The sequence below is a fragment of the Nelumbo nucifera genome, chromosome 4 (genome assembly GCF_055504915.1).
Source record: "Nelumbo nucifera cultivar China Antique chromosome 4, China Antique-T2T, whole genome shotgun sequence".
NCBI classification, from domain to species: Eukaryota; Viridiplantae; Streptophyta; class Magnoliopsida; order Proteales; family Nelumbonaceae; genus Nelumbo; species Nelumbo nucifera.
Genome location: NC_142652.1, coordinates 31,355,071 through 31,374,984, shown reverse-complemented (window position 1 = coordinate 31,374,984; position 19,914 = coordinate 31,355,071). Strand labels below are relative to the sequence as shown.

General features: G+C 37.9%; 1 protein-coding gene and 1 long non-coding RNA gene across 6 annotated transcripts; both read left to right on the top strand.

Annotated features, from left to right (window-relative positions):
• Positions 1-505: 505 nt before the first annotated feature.
• LOC104609914 (putative 1-phosphatidylinositol-3-phosphate 5-kinase FAB1C) lies at positions 506-11,462 on the top strand. Of its 2 annotated transcripts, none has more exons than XM_010276339.2 (11): positions 506-1,684; positions 2,083-2,880; positions 2,993-3,146; positions 3,234-3,578; positions 6,797-7,555; positions 7,647-7,978; positions 8,057-8,183; positions 8,403-8,567; positions 8,859-10,490; positions 10,571-10,837; positions 10,934-11,462. In XM_010276339.2, exons 1-11 carry the CDS (start codon positions 1,119-1,121, stop codon positions 11,186-11,188), a joined length of 5,400 nt encoding a protein of 1,799 aa, XP_010274641.1. In that variant the 5' UTR covers positions 506-1,118; the 3' UTR covers positions 11,189-11,462. The 2 variants fall into 2 exon arrangements, with proteins under 2 accessions (XP_010274641.1, XP_019055401.1); XM_019199856.2 differs by having other exon boundaries at positions 7,644-7,978.
• Positions 11,463-15,077: 3,615 nt separating this feature from the next.
• Positions 15,078-19,914, top strand: LOC104609913 (uncharacterized). 4 transcript variants are annotated; one of them, XR_016085373.1, is made up of 5 exons: positions 15,078-15,648; positions 16,091-16,219; positions 16,414-16,522; positions 16,629-18,610; positions 18,706-19,914. It is a non-coding gene; the product is annotated as an uncharacterized LOC104609913 (long non-coding RNA). The 4 variants fall into 4 exon arrangements; XR_016085372.1 differs by having other exon boundaries at positions 16,083-16,219; XR_016085374.1 differs by lacking the exon at positions 16,091-16,219 and having other exon boundaries at positions 15,080-15,648; positions 16,629-18,624.

Sequence of the window (19,914 nt, the reverse complement as noted above, 5' to 3'; positions counted from 1 at the left end):
ACTGATTGCTGAGGAGGATGTTGAACATTACACCAAGGAAGAGAGAGAATCGAAAAAAAGGGAAAGGTGAGGAGGGGGGTTTTTCTTTTCAAGCAAGTATCAGAATGACAACATTTTAATAGGGTGAAGGTGGAATGAAAGCTTTGCCGGGAAAAATGGAAAAACAGAGTATGCTGGTGCAGTTTCAGATGCGAGCTGATACCGAGAGAAAGGGGACCTTTTCCTTACTTCTTCTTTTTCTTCTGTTAATTCTCATCCTTCACGTTATTTAACGAAAACCCACCTCAGATAAGTCCTTTTTTGTACCTCATAGTATTGTTATTGATCTGTATTGATTGGTAATCTGAAGGGGCAGGAATTTCTGATTTATTGGTTTATGAGAATTTTGATGAGTTCAACTCTTTTTTTTTTTTCTTTTTCGTTTCTTTGGTTGGAAAATGGAAATCCGTTGTGGTAGATTCCAGGTTGTTTTGATTTAGGGATCTGGCGTTCTTTCTTTCCCCATTTCCTGTTCTACTAATGCTTGAGTCGTTACTTGGATGCATTCTGGACGATTTAGGGATTGGTTAGTGGGTTATGTATAGCGTTCGTGCTTGATGCTGTAACTGTTGTTGTGGACCTTGTGGACTTGTGGTAGGTCTTTTTGGGGATCTCTGTAGTTGCTGTTGGAGGTCCTGTGGTATGTTTTCCAATTTGATGTAAATATTACGACGGGTTTCATGCGTTTAACCACTTGGTGTTTGGCTTTTCCTCCTTTGAGATTTTATTTTTCTGATTCTCTGGAGGGATTTTGTTTTTCCTTGTTTCTGAGAAATACTTTGGATTGGTTTTGGACCCTTTTTAGATTAAGGATTTAGCGGGTTCGATCAATTGTTACTTGTTGGATACCACACACTGCTTAAGTGTTGTCTTTCTCTTATTTCTTTGAAGACACCCACCATTTTTATTCTGGGTTTCTATAGATATCACCCTCTTTCGGATTTTCTTTCCTACTTTTTTTGAGGAAATTTAGATTTTCCGGAGACTGTATACGTTTTCCTTCTTTTATACTTTTTCCCCCTAAAAAAGTTAATATACGTTTTAGAAGAAGAAGAAGAATCTGTAACGGGTTTCTTTCTATGGGAATACCTGATAATTCACTTATAGATTTAATAGAGAAGGTTAGGTCTTGGATCTCTTGGGGAGGAAACGATTTATCTGGTTTCTCAAAGGAATTCTGGATGACTGATAACAGTTGCAGTATGTGTTGTGAGTGTGAAAAACGCTTTACAGAATTCAGTTTTCATTACCATTGCCAAGGTTGTGGACGGGTACTATGTGGGAAATGCATTGAAGGTCCATGTGCTATATCAGATCGTTGGAGAAGCTCCACTGAGGATGCTGAACATGTCAAACACTGCAAGTTTTGCTTTCAGGCTAATCATGGGCATGAAGCTGGAAGAGACCGCGATGAGAGAATTATTTCTTCTAGATCTCCTCAGCTGAGTCCTGAACGGATGCTTCCTCATTTCAGTAATGGGAAGTTTTGTGATGATAATAATTGTAGGCCACTTCACAGTGATCACCTCGTGCACTTCTTTGAATCACAAGAACATGCTGCTTCTCCCTATGCAACTGCTAGTAGCAGCATGCCCTCATCCATGGGTCACCTGTCTCCAGTTTCTTTTCACTGCTCTCCCAGCAGGTAGTTATTTTATTTCTTCTTGATTATATTAAACACACATGTGATGGTTTTTTGTTTAGGGAGTAAAGGTAAATAATGAAAAAGGGTCATTACCGGATGTGCATCCAGGGTCTTGGGAGTGGTAGACTGGATAGAGACCAAACTTTTGGTCTCATACTCAAACCCACGTCCTCATGCTTTCCAGCCCAAAATTCTACCACTGCACAAAGCAATATCCCCTACTAGAGAGAAGGAATGCATTTTGCATATTCTCTGACAGAATCCTTTTAACCTGGCTATATTTGTGGTTCATGAATTCTTATTCTTAATTCACCTAGTAATTGAGAACTCACTTCTCTATATGTTTTGCCCCTTCTCTTCTGATGCAAGTATTCATTCAAACTTCATCATCAACGCAGGAGTGATGAGGAAGATGCAGAGGATTCTGGGAAGCACTTTTTGAGTCCATCTAGTGAATACTATCAAGACATATCTGATGTAGATTCTAGTAGTGTTAGTTCTAGGCATGATTTTTACAGTTTTAAATCAGTGGGTTCAAGTCCCTTGGAAAGTTCTTACAAGATAACAAGTACTCCTAATAGAGCTCACTACTCTGTACAGAAGGAGCAAGGGGGAACTCCAAGGTCTCAGAATGACACTCCTCCATACCAAGAAAAAAATGCGATTTTAAGAAGGCCTGAGACAGAAAATGAGGATCTAGAGAACCCTGATGACTGTTCTGATGCTTTGTCAATATTCCGGGAACAATGTGAAAAAGTACAACAGCCATTGGATTTTGAAAATAATGGTCTCATTTGGTTTCCTCCTCCAGCTGAGGAGGGTGAGGACGAGTTAGAAAGCAATTTCTTTGAATATGATGATGAGGATGATGATGTTGGAGGGTCTGGCATGTTTTTCTCATCTGGTAGCTTTAGTAATGATGCATTCCCGGTCAGAGAGAAACCAAAGGAGGAATACAAAGAACCTCTTAGAGCGGTAATACATGGGCACTTTAGGTCTCTTGTGTCACAGCTACTACAGGGAGAGGGCATCTGTGTGGAGAATGAGAATGGTGTGGAGGATTGGCTGGATATAGTTGCGTCAATTGCATGGCAAGCAGCAAATTTTGTGAAACCAGATACAAACAGAGGAGGCAGTATGGATCCTGGTGACTATGTAAAGGTTAAATGTATAGTGTCGGGAAGTCCAAGTGAGAGGTATGCCTTCAGATATTGTAAGTTTCATTTACAATAGTTGCTATTATTTCCATGAACCTCTGTTGTTATGGAACTAAAATGGTTTTATTATTTTCTCTTTTTAAATTTTCAGCACCCTTATTAAGGGAGTAGTTTGTACAAAAAATATAAAACACAAGCGCATGATGTCACAGTACAAGAATCCTAGATTACTTCTCTTGGGGGGATCACTTGAATTCCAGAGAGTTCCAAACCAGTTGTCATCATTTAATACTCTACTTGAACAGGTTAACCACCCCGTTCTCTGTTTTTGCTTTCCCTAGTAAAGTTTAGGTATAACATGGTATAAGAGCTGAATTATCAAGTTTTAACAGGAGATGGATCATCTCAAGATGATTGTTTCAAAGATAGAGGCCCATCGCCCGAATGTTCTGCTGGTAGAGAAATCTGTATCTTCTTATGCTCAAGAGTATCTATTGGCAAAGGAAATCTCTCTAGTGTTGAATGTAAAGCGGCCCTTATTGGAGCGCATAGCTAGGTGTACTGGTGCTTCTATTGTTCCATCTATTGATAATCTTTCTTCATCACGATTGGGACACTGTGAAATCTTCCGCTTAGAGAGAGTTTCTGAAGAAAACAAAGTTCCTGGTCATCCCAACAAGAAACTGGCCAAAACCCTGATGTTTTTTGAAGGTTGTCCAAGGCGTTTGGGATGCACGGTAATTTCTGCTCAACATCCTTAATCCATTGTTTTTGGAAGATGTAGAATTCACTTTACCAATAAAAATAGAAATTCACTGAAATTTGTTGTATGGTGCACAGGAACTCTATGTGTGTGTATCCGAAATTGATTATTTTATATGCAAGCATTTTGAATGTATTTGAATTTAGGACTCTGAATGCCATGTGACTAGAAACATGACATTTAGATTTATGCTGTCAAATTTCCATTCTCTTTTATTTATGATGACTTTCTATTTATGGTAAGTCAATCTAAGGTTACTGTTTATGGAAATGGCATCGGGTGGGACTTGCAATAACTTGTTCCGTCAACCATTTACATTTTTAAGAAATAACAAATATTTTCTTTTGCCTTCATTGCTTGGCTTTATGCTCTTCATATCGCTGTTCAACAACTTAAGCACTTGGTGTTTTAGCTCATAGTGCAAACTCAAATGTTTGTTGGTTCAATTTTAGGCTTTCCAATCAAGTTACTGGCTAAAATTTGGGGAAAAAAAAAAGAAAAAAGAGGATTTGGGGTTAATAACCAATTTAACTTCTCCTTTATAGAATGATGAGTAGGAAGTGAAGTCTTTTGCTTCTTACCCTTCTTGTCTCTTAAACTCATCTTGTATTGGCGTATGCTATTGAGCTAAATATCCTTAAAAGATTTCTACATTTTTCTAAATAGAGTTTTTAGAGGATCAAACAGTATGCAACAAATCTGTTAACTGTGGCTCACTGTGTCTCCTGTTACCTTTCATCACTTAAATATGGTACTAGTTTGGACATGAATGCCCTCATTGTTTAAGTATTTGCAATGCAAGATGTTACAATCACACAGACAAGTGTAGCATCTTCTTCATTTGCATGCAGTGTGCACCAATCTAAGTCATTCTGTCTCTCTATTACCGCATCAATAGGTGGTGGCTAGGTACTGTGATGCTCATAATGGGTATCTCTATAAATTTGGAAGTCCATACTATGTAAACATGAGTTGAAGCATTTAAACAAATATTTTACTATAATTTAAATGTTTAAACACACAACATGTGTACCAGCAAGAACATGATTCTTTCCAGGCAAAAAGCCTGTGACCTGCCAACTGTCACTAATGACATTTGTCATGGCCTTCACCTAGAGATCTTAGTAGAGGTGCAGTCAGGTGGGCTGAGATGGGTTGGGTTAAGCTCAACCCAGGCCCAACCCCTAAGAAGCCCAAGGTCAAGCCCGAACCATCCAACCCAGGCCCATCCTGCACTGAAATTTGATGCACTGAGGTTGGACTTGGGCTTGGGGCCTTGGGCCAGTCAAGCAGCCCACACTAAAAATTGACTTAAAAACTTAAAAAGTATGTGTATATGTATCCATGTATGCATATATGTGTGGTTTACCAAAATAAAAGTATTGCATATATGCATGTATGCATGCAAATATGTATCTATATGTATGCATATATATACATATATATAGTTGGGCTGGGCTTGGGTTTGGATATAAGGTTGGGCTAGGCCTGAGCTCAACCTGAAAAATAAAAAAGCCCAAACTTTTGGGCCCAGGCCCAGCCCAAGGACCAAAAATCCAAGCCCGGCCTGTATTAAATTGCAGCCTGGGTTGGTCCAGGCTCAGGTTGGACCCACACAAATTGCACCCTAGATCTTACCAACTAGGTGATCCTTATTATTTCATCTCTCTCTCTCTTCTTTCTTGATGAGAGACAGATAATTTTCATAGAGAGAGACAGCGATTACAGAAGCTAGACAAGATAGTTCTGTAGATCTCAACTGTACTGCCTACATTATCACTAACCGGTGAGTTGGTGATATTGCATAGCAAGTTAGCAAGCAAAGTCTTGCTATTTGATTTTTTGAACACAGATCCTGTGGATTTTGTAATCCTACACCCTTAGGAGTATATTTGATTTTTTAATGTTTGTAATATAAATATTATTGGTACACTAAACAGAACAGAATGGCAAAACAGGATTAACGTAGCTGACTCCATATAGTCGGGATAAAGATTAGATGATGATGATGGGTATAAATATTATTGGTAAAGGCTGATTTCCCATTCTTGGTTCAGTCATGTATTTTCTGACCAGCTAGCTAAACAAGGGGGCTAACAGGGAACATTGTTTCTGGGCTCAGTTGTAAGGCTGAAAAGCCAAAGTTGTAGTTGGCATTTTTAAATTCTATTGAGGTATCCTAGGCTACTCATAATCTGTAATATTTTCTTGTTCTTAATGAAAAATCCTTTTATTGATAAAAAATGTACTTTTCTCCTATTATTCATTCTTCTGTATACCCATGTGCCTGTCCATCTTTTCATCTTGCTGAGTTAGACAACCATGACGAGAATTAGTCACTGTTCAGTTCCATGATCTGCTAATGCATTGGAAGATGGGTTATTAGCAAGACAATAGGTTAATAGAAATCAGTTCTGCTAGGGACTGATCCCCAAGAAGGGTTGGTATAAAGGAAATGATGAGTGACTAGTATGATCTAGGTCAATATCTGGGGTGCAAGGCAAACTTCTATGTATATGATATGCTTTCATTCATAATAATTAAACTTAACTGTTAATGATCAAAAAAATAGAAAACTTCTCCTATTATTCATTCTTCTGTATACCCATGTGCCTGTCCATCTTTTCATCTTGCTGAGTTAGACAACCATGACGAGAATTAGTCACTGTTCAGTTCCATGATCTGCTAATGCATTGGAAGATGGGTTATTAGCAAGACAATAGGTTAATAGAAATCAGTTCTGCTAGGGACTGATCCCCAAGAAGGGTTGGTATAAAGGAAATGATGAGTGACTAGTATGATCTAGGTCAATATCTGGGGTGCAAGGCAAACTTCTATGTATATGATATGCTTTCATTCATAATAATTAAACTTAACTGTTAATGATCAAAAAAATAGAAAACTCGGTTTAATATGCTTACAAAGTGTGACCTGCATCATATGAGCACATATGCCTCCATGCATGTATGCATTTTAGAAAATTTTTCATCAAGTGCATGAGATTGCGGAAGTTGATAGATCATGTTGATGTACCTCAGTTTCCCCTGCTTGAACTATGTTGGAGCCTTGTTTATTATAGACCTTTTCCCTGTTAATCTATTATATTCTTTGTTTCTGCATACCGGTTTTGTTAAAAGGAATGGTTAACCATTGGCACTATTTTTGATTAATTGATTTACTGTTTTTCTATAGGTACTTCTCAAGGGTACGTGTCATGAGGAACTAAAGAAGGTTAAACATGTCATTCAATATGCTGTATTTGCAGCTTATCATTTGTCCCTAGAGACGTCTTTCCTTGCTGATGAGGGTGCAACCTTACCTAAAATTCCATTGAGCCCCTCAATTTCTAAACCAGAAAGGATGGTGAATGCTGATAAGTCTATTTCTCTAGTCTCTGGTTCAGCTGTGTCTTCTACAGATGAACTCTACTATAGGGTTGCAGGCAACATGCTAGAGGCATCATCCCCTCGTGTAAGCTCAGATGCCCTGGATCAAGATGAGGGTTCAGTTGGCCTTTGTTTGAAACTTAGAGAACAAGACCAATTTCGTGAGCATTTTAATCCTGTCAATATTTCTACCTCATCTTCTTGCTTCCGCTATAGTATTAGAAAGGCTCAGTGTCATGTAAGCGGTGATCATGTGGTTATGGATATTAGAGACCGTTCTCAACATGATTCATTGGAAACTTCGATTCAAGACGAGGAAATTGCTTCAAGAAGTTATCAGCACCCTGGGAAAGTCCATGAGCTCCCAAAGACTGATGGGACTGATGAAGTCTCTGGTGAAATTTTCTCAGCTGCTGAAAAACATCAGAGCATATTGGTCTCCTTCTCAAGCCGTTGTGTTCTGAAAGGAACTGTTTGTGAACGCTCTCAGCTCTTGCGCATTAAATTCTATGGCAATTTTGATAAGCCACTGGGGAGATTTCTTCGTGATGACTTGTTTGATCAGGTATCTTGTCCTACTTTCATTGCATTTTTTTCATGGTTTTGGGTGCCTATTTTGGAACTGGTTCATCAATTTTTGTACTCGTTATTAGCAGACATCTTTATGCCGATCTTGTAAGGAGCCTGCAGAAGCCCATGTCCGATGCTATACCCACCAGCAGGGAAGCCTTACAATAAATGTTAGACGCCTTCCCTCACTAAAGCTACCTGGGGAGTGTGATGGAAAGATCTGGATGTGGCATCGATGCCTCAAGTGTGCATATAAGGATGGGGTTCCACCCGCAGCACGTAGAGTTGTTATGTCAGATGCTGCATGGGGACTTTCTTTCGGAAAGTTCTTGGAGCTTAGCTTTTCAAATCATGCTACTGCTAATCGTGTTGCAAGTTGTGGTCATTCTTTGCAAAGGGACTGCCTGCGTTACTATGGGTATGTGTTGTCAAATTGGTATTTCTTGTCTATATTCTTGGTGATGGGGGTTATTGATTTTTTTTTTCTAATGAGCAGATTTGGGAGCATGGTTGCATTTTTCCGTTATTCCCCTATTGATATTCTTTCCATTTGTTTACCTCCTTCAATGCTGGAATTTAATGGTCACATTCAACAAGAGTGGGTTAGACAAGAGGCAGTAGAGGTGTGCTATTAAAACTTCTCCCAGAATTCTTTTTAATGATGCTAAATATGGAATTACAATGTTGTCAGCTAGACCCAAATGTGTGATTTCATATTCACCGTGTATTTCTTCAACCACTACAAATAGTGGATGATCTTACTGTCCATCACTATATTAATTCTATTTGTAAAATTCTGATGGAAAATTCCATAGCAGTAACACATTTTTCTTCTTTCCCAGCTCTTGACTAAAATGGAACTTCTATACACTGAGGTATTTGATGCATTGCACAACATTGAACAGAAAGGTATGTCTTTTGGACATGAACCTACAAACAAGAGCGAGTTTCACAATCACATTATGGAGCTGAAAGATTTGTTGAAAAAGGAGAGACATGAATATGATGTAAGTACCTAATAGATTAACAGAAAGCTTGTTTATTGTTTGTTGTACTTAACTTTAAACAGATACAGTTCCATTCGCTTAGTAATTGGTTTGTCAGGTTTTTCTACTATATTGTCTTGTCTAGTCTAAATGGTTAATGGACTTTATGAGTTTTCACATAGTTTCTATATAACAAGCTTCTTTTGATTCTGTTACTGATAAAAATAAATAAAATTAGAAACTAAAGATAAAGTTCCATTCACATTCCATGCATTCCACCTCATTTTATCTATGCCATGTTTGTCTTAACAGGGTTTGGTACAACCAGCTCGCCTAGATGATATACACCCAGGTCAGATAGCAGTAGACATTTTAGAACTCAATCGCTTGAGGCGCTACCTCTTTATTGATTGTTACATATGGGACCGCCGCCTATGTTCATTGAATTCTATCTTTGGAGTAAAGAGTTCTATTTCCAAGGTTGATTCCCGTATGCAGGAGGCTGCAACTTGTTCCAAGATGGCAGAATTGAAAAGTGAATCATTTCGTAAAGATGGAAGGTTTCGTTGTGCTCATGACGAAAATAGCTCAAAGTCATTGGTCAAAAACCTTAAGCATGCCTTATACTCAGAACATAGAGAAGAACATAGTTTAGAATATCTTGAGCCTACCAAAAATCAACCTGCCGAAGTAGATTCTTCAAATTCCACCGATGATTATGGTCATGAAGACCTTGAGCTGGCTACATTCCATCTTCACAAGCTGAATAGAATGCATGCAGATGGGGAAGTTACAGGCCAGAAGGTATCCATGGAGAGCATTCCATCACCTACATCCAATCTTTCTGAGACGATTGATTTAGCATGGACTGGTACAGGTAAACAACCAATGAAAGTTCAGTTACTTCAACCCTTCCAAACAGATAGGCACCAAACTGGTTCAGCTGGGTTTATAAATCAGATGAATAATCAATCTTACAGAAGGCTCATGTCCCCTGTTAGAGTGTATTCATTTGATTCTGCATTAAGAGTTCAAGAAAGAATCTGCAAAGGACAGTCCCCTACTTCCTTGCGTTTGACCTCTGTTAAATCTTTCCATGCATCTGGAGATTACAGGAGTATGATTAGAGATCCAATTCCAAATATGCTGAAGACCTATCCTCAAGTCTTGCCAAGGCAAGCCAAGAACTTGAACTTCATGTTCAGCTCTCCACCCTCATTCATCACCTCAGCATCTAGCATGGCGGGTGAAGGGGTTCGGTTACTACTTCCACAAACAGGCCATAATAACATAGTTGTTGCTGTTTATGACAGTGAACCCACCAGTGTAATATCTTATGCTCTTAGTTGCAAAGATTATGATGATTGGATTGCTGGTAAGTCAAGTGAGAATGGAGGAGGCTGGAGTGTAAACGACAACAGTAAAGAGGATGAACTCAGTAGTCTTTCAGGCTATCTTTATGTATCAGGTTCAGAATTTTCAGCCCGGCAATCCTTTGGTTCTCTGGACTCAGACGATCACCACTATATAAGTTATAGATTTGATGACCGATCATCATCGATAGGGAGCCTGCCTTCAGATTCCAAAAAATCTCCTCATCTCAGGATTTCTTTTGGGGATGAGTCATCATCTCCTGGTAGCAAAGTGAAATTTTCTGTGACCTGTTATTTTGCAAAGCAGTTTCATGTTCTTAGGAAGAAATGCTGCCCTAGTGAAGTGGATTTCATACGTTCACTAAGTCGTTGCAAGAGATGGCATGCACAGGGTGGGAAGAGCAATGCATATTTTGCCAAATCATTAGATGAGAGATTCATTGTCAAACAAGTCACAAAGACAGAGTTGGATTCTTTTGAGGAATTTGCACCCAAATACTTCAAATATTTGATAGATTCTCTTACTTCAGGAAGTCCAACTTGTCTTGCTAAAGTCCTCGGTATTTATCAGGTAAGGCTTCATTTTGTTTGTTTGTCTTGGGTTTGGAATATGATAATGGTAATCTTAACTCCTATTTATGGGGTTGACAGGTCTCTATTAAGCATTTGAAAGGTGGGAAAGAAATGAAAATGGATTTAATGGTGATGGAGAACCTCTTTTACAAGAGAAATATTTCGAGAGTGTATGATCTCAAGGGCTCTGCACGATCTCGTTATAATCCAGATACAACAGGGAAGAACAATGTGCTGTTAGATATGAATCTGTTGGAAGCACTTCGTACAAAACCTATATTTCTTGGGAGCAAGGCAAAGAGAAGCCTAGAGAGGGCAGTTTGGAATGATACATCTTTTCTAGCGGTAAACTTTTTGAGTCCTTTCTTTATTGTGCATATGCATCTATCATGAGTTGTATGTTATTTCATTCGTTCTTACTTTTGGCTTCAATACTTTCAGTCGGTTGATGTAATGGATTACTCGTTACTGGTTGGAGTGGATAACGATCAAAAGGAGCTGGTTATAGGGATCATTGACTTCATGAGGCAATATACATGGGACAAACATTTGGAGACATGGGTGAAGGCATCAGGTATTCTTGGTGGCCCTAAAAATGCATCTCCAACCATTATTTCACCCAAACAATACAAGAAAAGATTTAGAAAAGCCATGACTACCTATTTCCATACTGTACCTGATCAGTGGTCTTCATGACTTGCGTCTTTCGGTGTTTCTTTGCTGCTGCAAAATGTACCTTTACAGGTAGAAAGGGGGAGGGATAAGTTGTCTGTAACTCTGTATCATTGGTTCATCTTTTGTACATGGCCAAAAAGTAAATCTCAAAAGTAGGGCTGTATAAAGGGGGAGGAGAAATTCCGTTGTTATTGTTTTGTTCATATTTTTTCTTTTTCTTTTTTTTTTGTTGTATGGGCAAATTAAGCCTGAACTTGAGATTCGACAAATTAATGAGAGCAAAGAAATTCGTTCATGTGTTTGTTGATGTTGTGCAAATGGGGAGAAGGGTTAATTAAATATAATTTTGTTCCAAAGAGGGCTGCCTATTTCCACCCATGTCGGAATGTTATTGGTGGGCTGGACTCTACTAATTGGTATATGGTCTTCGGTGTGAATGGAACAATACAGTGGTTATACTTATAGGAGTGTGAACGAAGGCAGATTTTTGGCTGGGCTCCATGTGCAGAGAAAGTTCCACTAATCATGTTAGGTGTGCAGGAAACTCCATTGGAATGTGGAAGCCTTAGGGCTACAAATATTATCCGTTTATCCATATCCCAATCCAAATTTGGTCTAGTTAAACGATATGAATTCGATCTATTTATAATTCACCCCTACTATCCCATTGGATTCGATTTAAATGTAAAAATGTTCATCTATGATACTGGAAAAACTTGTAATCAATCAACTGGTAAGAAACCAATCAGGTGATTATTGGTCAAATCCCTTGCGGTATCATGTCTTATTGGAACCTTGAATCTAATATTTTCTGATGGATAAGAATCGGTTTGAATCTAAATATGAACAATTCAACTTTGGATACCTTTACCTTCCCTATCCCTATCCTATCCTATCCTATCCTAGTCGCATTGGCTAACAATACAAAATTGACCACCCTCATTCAGCTAGTAGATGGAGACTGATGCTGTTCTGCATGTATTATTGGAACCTTTTCTGTTGCCCTAACCCATGTCATGGGCCAACGTCAAACGTAGGATTTGGGCTCGGACATCAGAATAAAGTTTTATATTCTTTTCTTCCAGATTGAGATAAGGTTTCAAGGTTAAATAAAAGGAGAGTTTTATTCTCTGTCATTATTGTGACGTGGAGTCTATCTTTGCTGACGTATCCATCACTGTGGTGAAGGAAAGGAAGGGAAAGGCAAAGAAAGGTTTAATACTTCATACAGATTTCCCTACGTACCTTTTCCTTCAAGCCAAACACAGCCTTAACGTGCCAAAGGTTTCCCTTTTGGAGGATGAATGAGATAGGTTTACTATCATTCCTCGGAGGAGTTGTGAGACTGAGAGTTCAAAATCAAATCAAGGTTCAAAGTATTAGCTTGACAAAGGGAGGGAAAAATCAGAGTACAATTCATTTTCTACAATGGGAGATGATGAAAAGGTTTGGCATACTTTATATCTATATTTAAAATACGCATATAATTTAATAAATACTTTTATATCTATATTTAATAATAATTTGTGTTTAAAAAATACGAAATATATGGCATCAGAGATTCAAAGCAGGTCAAGATGAAAACTCGTGGAAGGAATGATAATTGATTCATATATAATAGTTAGTAATTAGTAGACGTATTGTATGCATATATCGTGATCTTTCAACGTATGCTGTGTTTGGCTTGGTAGAAAATAAGAGAGAAAAAGAAAATTGAGGGAACTTCCCTCAACTTTCTGTTTCTCTCTTATTAACTATGAAACCAAACATGGCCTAATAATTAAGTTTCAACTATACACCTTTGGTATCAGCAGTAGGATTTGATCAACGGGCATAGGAAGATTTCGTGGTGGTTGTTTCCAATTAAGTTCCATCCATGCAATTAATACAATATATTCCGTTGCCACATGACTGTTCTTTGTAACAGATGCACCAGATTTCCATTTAATCAAAGATAAAACTGATCAGAAACCCCCATTTGATGAACAATTCTTGGCAGCAGATGAGAACATGCATGCATATTGGTTTCATCAAGCCATCAACTCCATTTTAATTGCTTCAGTTCATCAGCGTAACCATAAAATTAAAGCAGTATGCATGATTGATTGTCTGTCAAGTGTCAACATAGGATCTCCATTTGCATTTGCATCAAACACCCAATTTATTGACCATTCACCACATCAAAACACAGGTACACCTTCAATGGCACCCATGTTTTTCTTATCCCGTTTCTCAAGTGGTTGGATAAAATCGATGGGTCTGAGTTGGATGAGTCAGATTAATTAGGAACCAGACCCATCTGGAGGAGCCAGACCAAACCAGAAATCTGGAATGGGCAGTCTGAAGACAACAAGAGGCTCTGTGTCAAGGATGGTGAAGGGGGGATGGGGATTCCATCCCAACTCTACTGACAACCAACAGGAACTACAGAGCTTTTCAGCTGCCCTGCTAGCTCTTGATTTGATTTTATGTTACTTAGTCCACCAGACGAGCAAGAGATATTCTTTTCAATGTGTTGGACCATAAAAGAATCTTTGCCTCTTTGGACCCTAAACGTTGATCTATAGCTCAAAAATTTGGTTAGGCAGCTTCAGACACTAAAGCTATATATGTTTGGTACGAAGGAAAAAGTAGGGAAAGGAAAGGAAAGAAAACCTTTACAAATCTTGTTCCCTTCCTTTTTCCTTCAAACCAAACATAACCTAAGTTCTTCACTTCACTACAAATTACAAATTACAGGTAGGTGATGGTAGGTTTTGATTAGATAATTTCGTTATCACCATGTGTGAAAGAATAAGCATTTTGACACGCATGAAAACGTTAAGGCAAGAGAGGGCCACCCCATTCTATGTATGATAAGAATGCTCGATTTGGAAGATGGCAAAAAGCCAATTTAAATGAACCACATTTCCATAGGCAAATTTTGAGGTGGTGCTCTCATTTTTCAATGCACTACAATTTACTGATAGGTCCTTGATTAGATAATTTATTTTATATATGTATAAAAGAATAGCCATTTAATCATAAATTAAATGGATTAGGCAAAAGATGGTGACCATGTCTTTTTTCCTCTCATATGTGGAAGTAGGCATGAACCCAATTCAATTTCTTCTAAAGAGATCTGCAGGCTTACTTACTCAAAGACTTCTATCTTTCAGGGTCCTGCATGCATTTGGAAAGCTGCACAAGACATTTTCCTTGTTGGTGCCTTGGAATTGGAAAGAGGTTTGAGAAGCAATGAGCAGAAAGCTATTCGTATTGACTTTAGTAAATGTAAATGAAGCAAAAGTAGCAGTCATTTTAGATACAAATAACAGTGTCCATCACATCCTCCATTTTAATTAATATATACTAAGTTTCTACATAACCAATGAACCATATATAAGCTAATTTTGGGATGATGCTTTGATTTTTCAATTGCTTCATTCCTCAGTTATTCCACTATTAAAAGGCCACAAAATAGAGACACCTAGCTATTTATTGAATTGAAGGTTACCTTAATTATATGGCAGGCCTGCTTATGAACAAGTGTTGACTGATAAATTTTCGTACCACATATTGGGAAAGCTATAAACCCTCTCTTAGCTTTCTAGTGGAAATGGAAGCAGAATTTTTTTCTACAGTTGTTTTCCAAAGGAAAACCTTGATCTTGGACTTGCATTTTATCTTCTAATCAAGTCAAGATTTTGTGAACCAAAGCAGCAAATTTGTCACCAGACACTACTGGTCTCCACTATTTAGAGGATGAGAAATTCCTTGATTTTCTGAACTAAGCAACGGGTAGCAGTAACCTGACGTCCTAGAAAACACTTTGTTAGTTGAGACTATTTTATTCCCTTTATTTCCTCTTTTTTTTTTTTTATGTTGAGGTCCCTACTATGCGTATGAAGTATTCTGCTCTACCCACTACAAGAAAAACGGCTTAGGCCGGCGGTTTTCTTCCAGCGGCCTTATCTAATGTCGGAAAAAGACCGGCAAATTCGAACAAAAAATGACCCGTTTAGGAATCGGCGGTCAAATTTTATCACTTAACACACCACACATCCCGGCGTTTTTTATTGGCAAATAAAATTAAAAATAATAAAAATTGAGATATAATTTTAGGGGTCCCGCCAAAACGATTAAGTTGCGCCAAGAGAGGGGGTCGTTAATGCCAAACGACGAATCCCTCGCTAAAAAAATCTTGGGTTCCATGAATCTCGATGCCATTTCTTCCTCTACCGATCCACCGATTCAGAGAACTAAATCCCTAATCTCATGCCATTATCTTCTTGCTTCTTCGAGCCTATATATCCTTCTCTTTTGACCGATTCAGGGAACTACTTCGTGTCCTTCATTCTCAATGCTAGAACTTTGAAGCGACGAATACCCACCATTTTGAAGTGTACACAGAGAGTTCAATCGAATACCCACCGTTTTGAAGATTTGAAGCCAGAGAGTTTGCAGTGAAGACAGGGAGTTCAATCGAAGCTTCATTCCTGGTACTCCATTTCCATTATTCAATGCTTGTGCGAATTGAATACATGTGCTTATTTATTTGGTCAATTAAGGTTGTTTAACCCATAATAGTAAATGTGGGTTCTAGAACCCCTGTATATATTAGTATCTTGCTTTCATGAAGTCGTGTTTTAGATATGCTTGCCTTTAATATGTTTTTGAAATCTATCTTGACTTTAAGAATGTATGTTTAGAAATGCATTGCAAAATATTTATTATTGAATAGAGATAGAGCTTAAGAGTTGCGCTTTCACCTTTCATTTAATTAAAATAGGGATTGATGGCAAAAAACTACTAAGCCCTGGGATTAAACTTAACTATTGTATAACATGTCGGATAGTTTTCTTTTGGTGGGCTTCATCTCATGTAGAATGCAGTGATAGTTTTCTTTTGAATTTCTTCTAATAGCAACCTTTAGGTTTTCAGCTGAGTTATCATAAATTCAATGAATTTCAACGAGAAAAAACAATATTGAGGAGGTTGCAACAGGGTGATGTCGTGGCACTGATTAGTGATGCCGGGTCACCAAGTATCAGTGACCCTGGTACAGAACTGGTGAGTATCTGTTAGGTTCTAAATTTCCTCAAGGTAATATTGTAGTACAAACTTGAAATTTCTTGCACTGCACTCTTCTATTTTTTGTTGGATCTTGCAATGCCTTACATGTTAGTTAATGAGTGAAATTGGAACTTGGAAAGTAAATTTATTGTGAATAATTTTCTGAAAATAAATTATTCTACTTGGTGCAGGTAAAGCTATGTATAAATGAGAAAATTCCTGTTATTCCTATCCCTGGGCCTTATGCTTGTATAGCAGCTCTGTCTGCCTCGGGTTTGGACACTGATGGATTTAAATTTGGTGATATGTTCAAGAACTTGACTTTTATATTGAGCACCGTCAAATTTCCTAGAGTCACTATTAATAAAACTTTTTTTGATGACCTTTTTCACATTTACTGCTGCAGTTGGATCTGGGGAGCATCCCAATGCACCAGGTGTCAAATTTCCCAGCCCAGTACCCAAAGATGCCTGCATAGGTGTCTCACCAGGTGTCAATTGGATAACTTGCCATTAATCCTGATTGGAGTTGCAAGTAACATGTTTACTAGGTTCCCACATCTAACTTGAGGCATATAACAAGTTTATTTCACATGCTTCATTGAGCATTAAAAACTTCACATTTTCTTCTTCACTGCATGTTGCATCAAGAAACTGGATATGTTCTATGTAAATTGAGTTCAATATGATATTTGGAAAAGTACAAATGTACAGGTGTCAAATTTCCCATGCAGGGTCTTGGGAGCAGCCAGAATACAGTTTAATGACATTCTTTTGGGGGTGCAGAATGATCCCAAGTTGTCATGATTACCACATTGAACTTTTATTTTCTTTAGGAGACTGAAGGAGAAAACAATGTTTTTGGTTCAAATACCATTTAAAGTAATACCAACATCGAGATAGGTTAATCTGATTTCTCTTTCCTTACCTTGAGTTGCCTTCTTATTATACTAAGAAGGAAACCACTAGAGTGTCTTGGGGGGCTGCTAGTTAGAGAAAGGGTTGAATATAGCCCAATGGTCTCTTTGTTTTTTGGGGGGGGGGGGGTGGGAAGGAGGCTGGTTAAATTATATACCCTGAAAAATCTGACAAAATTAGAGATTAATCCAAGCTAGTAGAACTAAAACAAAAGAAACAAACAATGTTTTATTCTATATTTTCCTGCTTATAAAAGTAATGCAGGTTTTGTCTAGGAATTGGGCCAATTTGGTTGATCTAAGGAAGCATCAAAAGATTGGTTGGGGAAAAAGTTGAGTGCTACTTCAAAACTCTAACTGGCTAGGTTTTCTATCAAGATGATACACTAAAAATGCTGATTGAAAAAATCTTCAATCGTGGTGTATTAGGAACTGCTGCTATAGGGATTTGTTATTAATCTACTTGCCTGCTAGATTTGCCTACTAGATTTGTTGTATACGTTTCATTCTTTTTCATACTTCCTGCCCCGTTTCTGTCCAAACCCTACTTTCTATACTTCTTATTTCATTTTCTTATTTAACTTGGTTCCCTCAAAAGAAAATCCTTGCCTCATTTTCTTATTTAACTTGATATTGGTATGCCGGAAATTTGAAGAGTTGGGTTTCTTCTCTTTAGAATGAGTTTGATCAAATTATCCAAATAATTCAAAAAAAAAGGAAAATAATTGATAAAGAAAATGGAGAAAGTATGATTACAAAACATATGCTGAAAGTAATCTAACAATTGAAGATGGCTTCATGACAGAGCTTACAAAGATACTTAATTCCTCCCTAGAACACTCTGATCTAGCTTAAACTGAAAGTAGAATATGGGCGGAGCTAATGTGTGCCAAAACTTTGACATAAAGGAGGCATTTAATGATGACTCATAGGGGAGAGTGGTGTTAGTTGGTCTCTTATGTCTGCATGCTTCTTCTATAATCTCTTTTAGAAAATCCTTGAGAAAGTATATCTCAACAGTCCAGGTTTAATCTAGGTCTTGACATCTTTTTGAAAATTTGTTTTGTAATAAGATTCTTCAACATGAGTTGAGTTATTCCCCCTTTGTTGTTTATTCTTTCACCTTTTGGTCAGACTTGAAAAGGTAAGGACATGCTCAGTTATTCCCCCCTGTAACTGTCTTTTTTTTTTAGCCATCCCACTGTTGCATTAATCCCCTTTCCCCACCAAATTCTTATAACTTGGGGGTTTAGCTCACATCCCTGGTAGGAATGTAATCAGTTCTTCCATTGTTGAAATGGGTCCAAACAACAATGCTAGTATGATGCCTCTATCACAATCTTTGAACGCTTATATTCCCAAATTTTCTGGTTTATTGCAAACTGCAGCCACCAAAAGTTCAATTTAATGACATTAGAGACAGGAGGAGACCATGATGAAATTTCTTACCGAGGGGGAGCTCAACACAATATGTTAGTTTCTAATGGTATCATTGGAAGTGAATTTGCATTTCAGAATCTTTTTGTTTCTAGCAGGTCTAAGACAAATAATTTTTCATTGTATGCAGGATGACATATAAAAAATCTGGAAAGTCTATGATGCTTTCTTAGCAGAGTTCCCTTTGTGTTATGTTTACTGGAAGAAATATGCTGATCATGAGGGACGTCTGAGTTCTATTGAGAAAGTTGTGGAGGTATATGAGCGAGCAGTTGAGGCTGTCACATATTCCGTGGACATTTGGTTGCATTATTGTATTTTTGCTATATCAACATATGGAGATCCAGATGCCATTGGAAGGCAACTCCTATGCACTTGTTTGTGGTCTTTTTAGTGTTGCAGGATGAGGTCATGTTCACTTGGCTTTCTCATTGTAGTGAGAATCTGGTGATTTGTTACATTTTCTAACCTTATTTCAGTATGCCTGCAACAGTGGTGCCTCGTGTATGGCGGAAGGTTTGCTGGGAATGCACTTAGGAATGCAATTTTCTGATGTGCAAGCCCTCTATTCTGAATATAGCCATTTCAAATTTCGTTTAGAATTCAATTAATCCAAATTTTATGCCCTCATTCTCTCCATTCCCCTTTCACTTTTCTCCAAGGCCTGTGTAGTAGTCATGTAGTTAGTCATGAATGTTTGTTGTCTTTAACTTTGACACTTTGAGGCTATGGGTGCATCAATATACAAAATACTGCTGGGAAGATAACGTTCAGTAAGGCATAGTGATTCTGTTTGTCAAGTCCTAGTGCTAGTGAAACTTACAATGTTATTGTGGATAGGTCATGGTTAGGTACTCAGATTCAGGTAAAGATGCTGGCCGCTTTACTGCTGCTTGGGAACTGTGCACAGATATTGTGCTTTACACAGGAGGCTTACAGCTTCCAATTGTAGTCACACTTATTGCCTCATTTTTCTGATCTAAGGTGGCATTTCTTGATTTTGGTCATGCAGGTTAAGACCATATTTCTCCCTACAGAGAAGCCTATGAGATCAGAGGCATGTGCTCCATTAATTGCACTCTCATCAAACTCAACCCAGATCAGATGATTGCCCTGAAACATTCCAATTATTCTAGCAAGATGAACAATACGAGGAAGGTTGTAGAAGCCAAAGATCAAGGGAAGAAGACAGTAACAGTCGGAGATCAAAGGAACAATAAATTGTCATAGATCAATAGATTGTATTTGAACAATCTGTTTTCGATATTATAATGATCAATCTTTATATTAATAGATTGAGTTTTACATTTAAACTTTTATTTAAGTTGTATTAAGTATG

What these genes read in the sequence shown, in the direction of transcription:
- LOC104609914 (XM_019199856.2), top strand. Translation starts at nt 1,119, where the DNA reads ATGGGAATACCTGATAATTCACTTATAGATTTAATAGAGAAGGTTAGG. An exon ending in CAAGGCGTTTGGGATGCACG is followed by an intron (nt 3,579 to 6,796) that starts GTAATTTCTGCT and finishes GTTTTTCTATAG; the next exon opens with GTACTTCTCAAGGGTACGTG. An exon ending in AAGTCCTCGGTATTTATCAG is followed by an intron (nt 10,491 to 10,570) that starts GTAAGGCTTCAT and finishes TGGGGTTGACAG; the next exon opens with GTCTCTATTAAGCATTTGAA.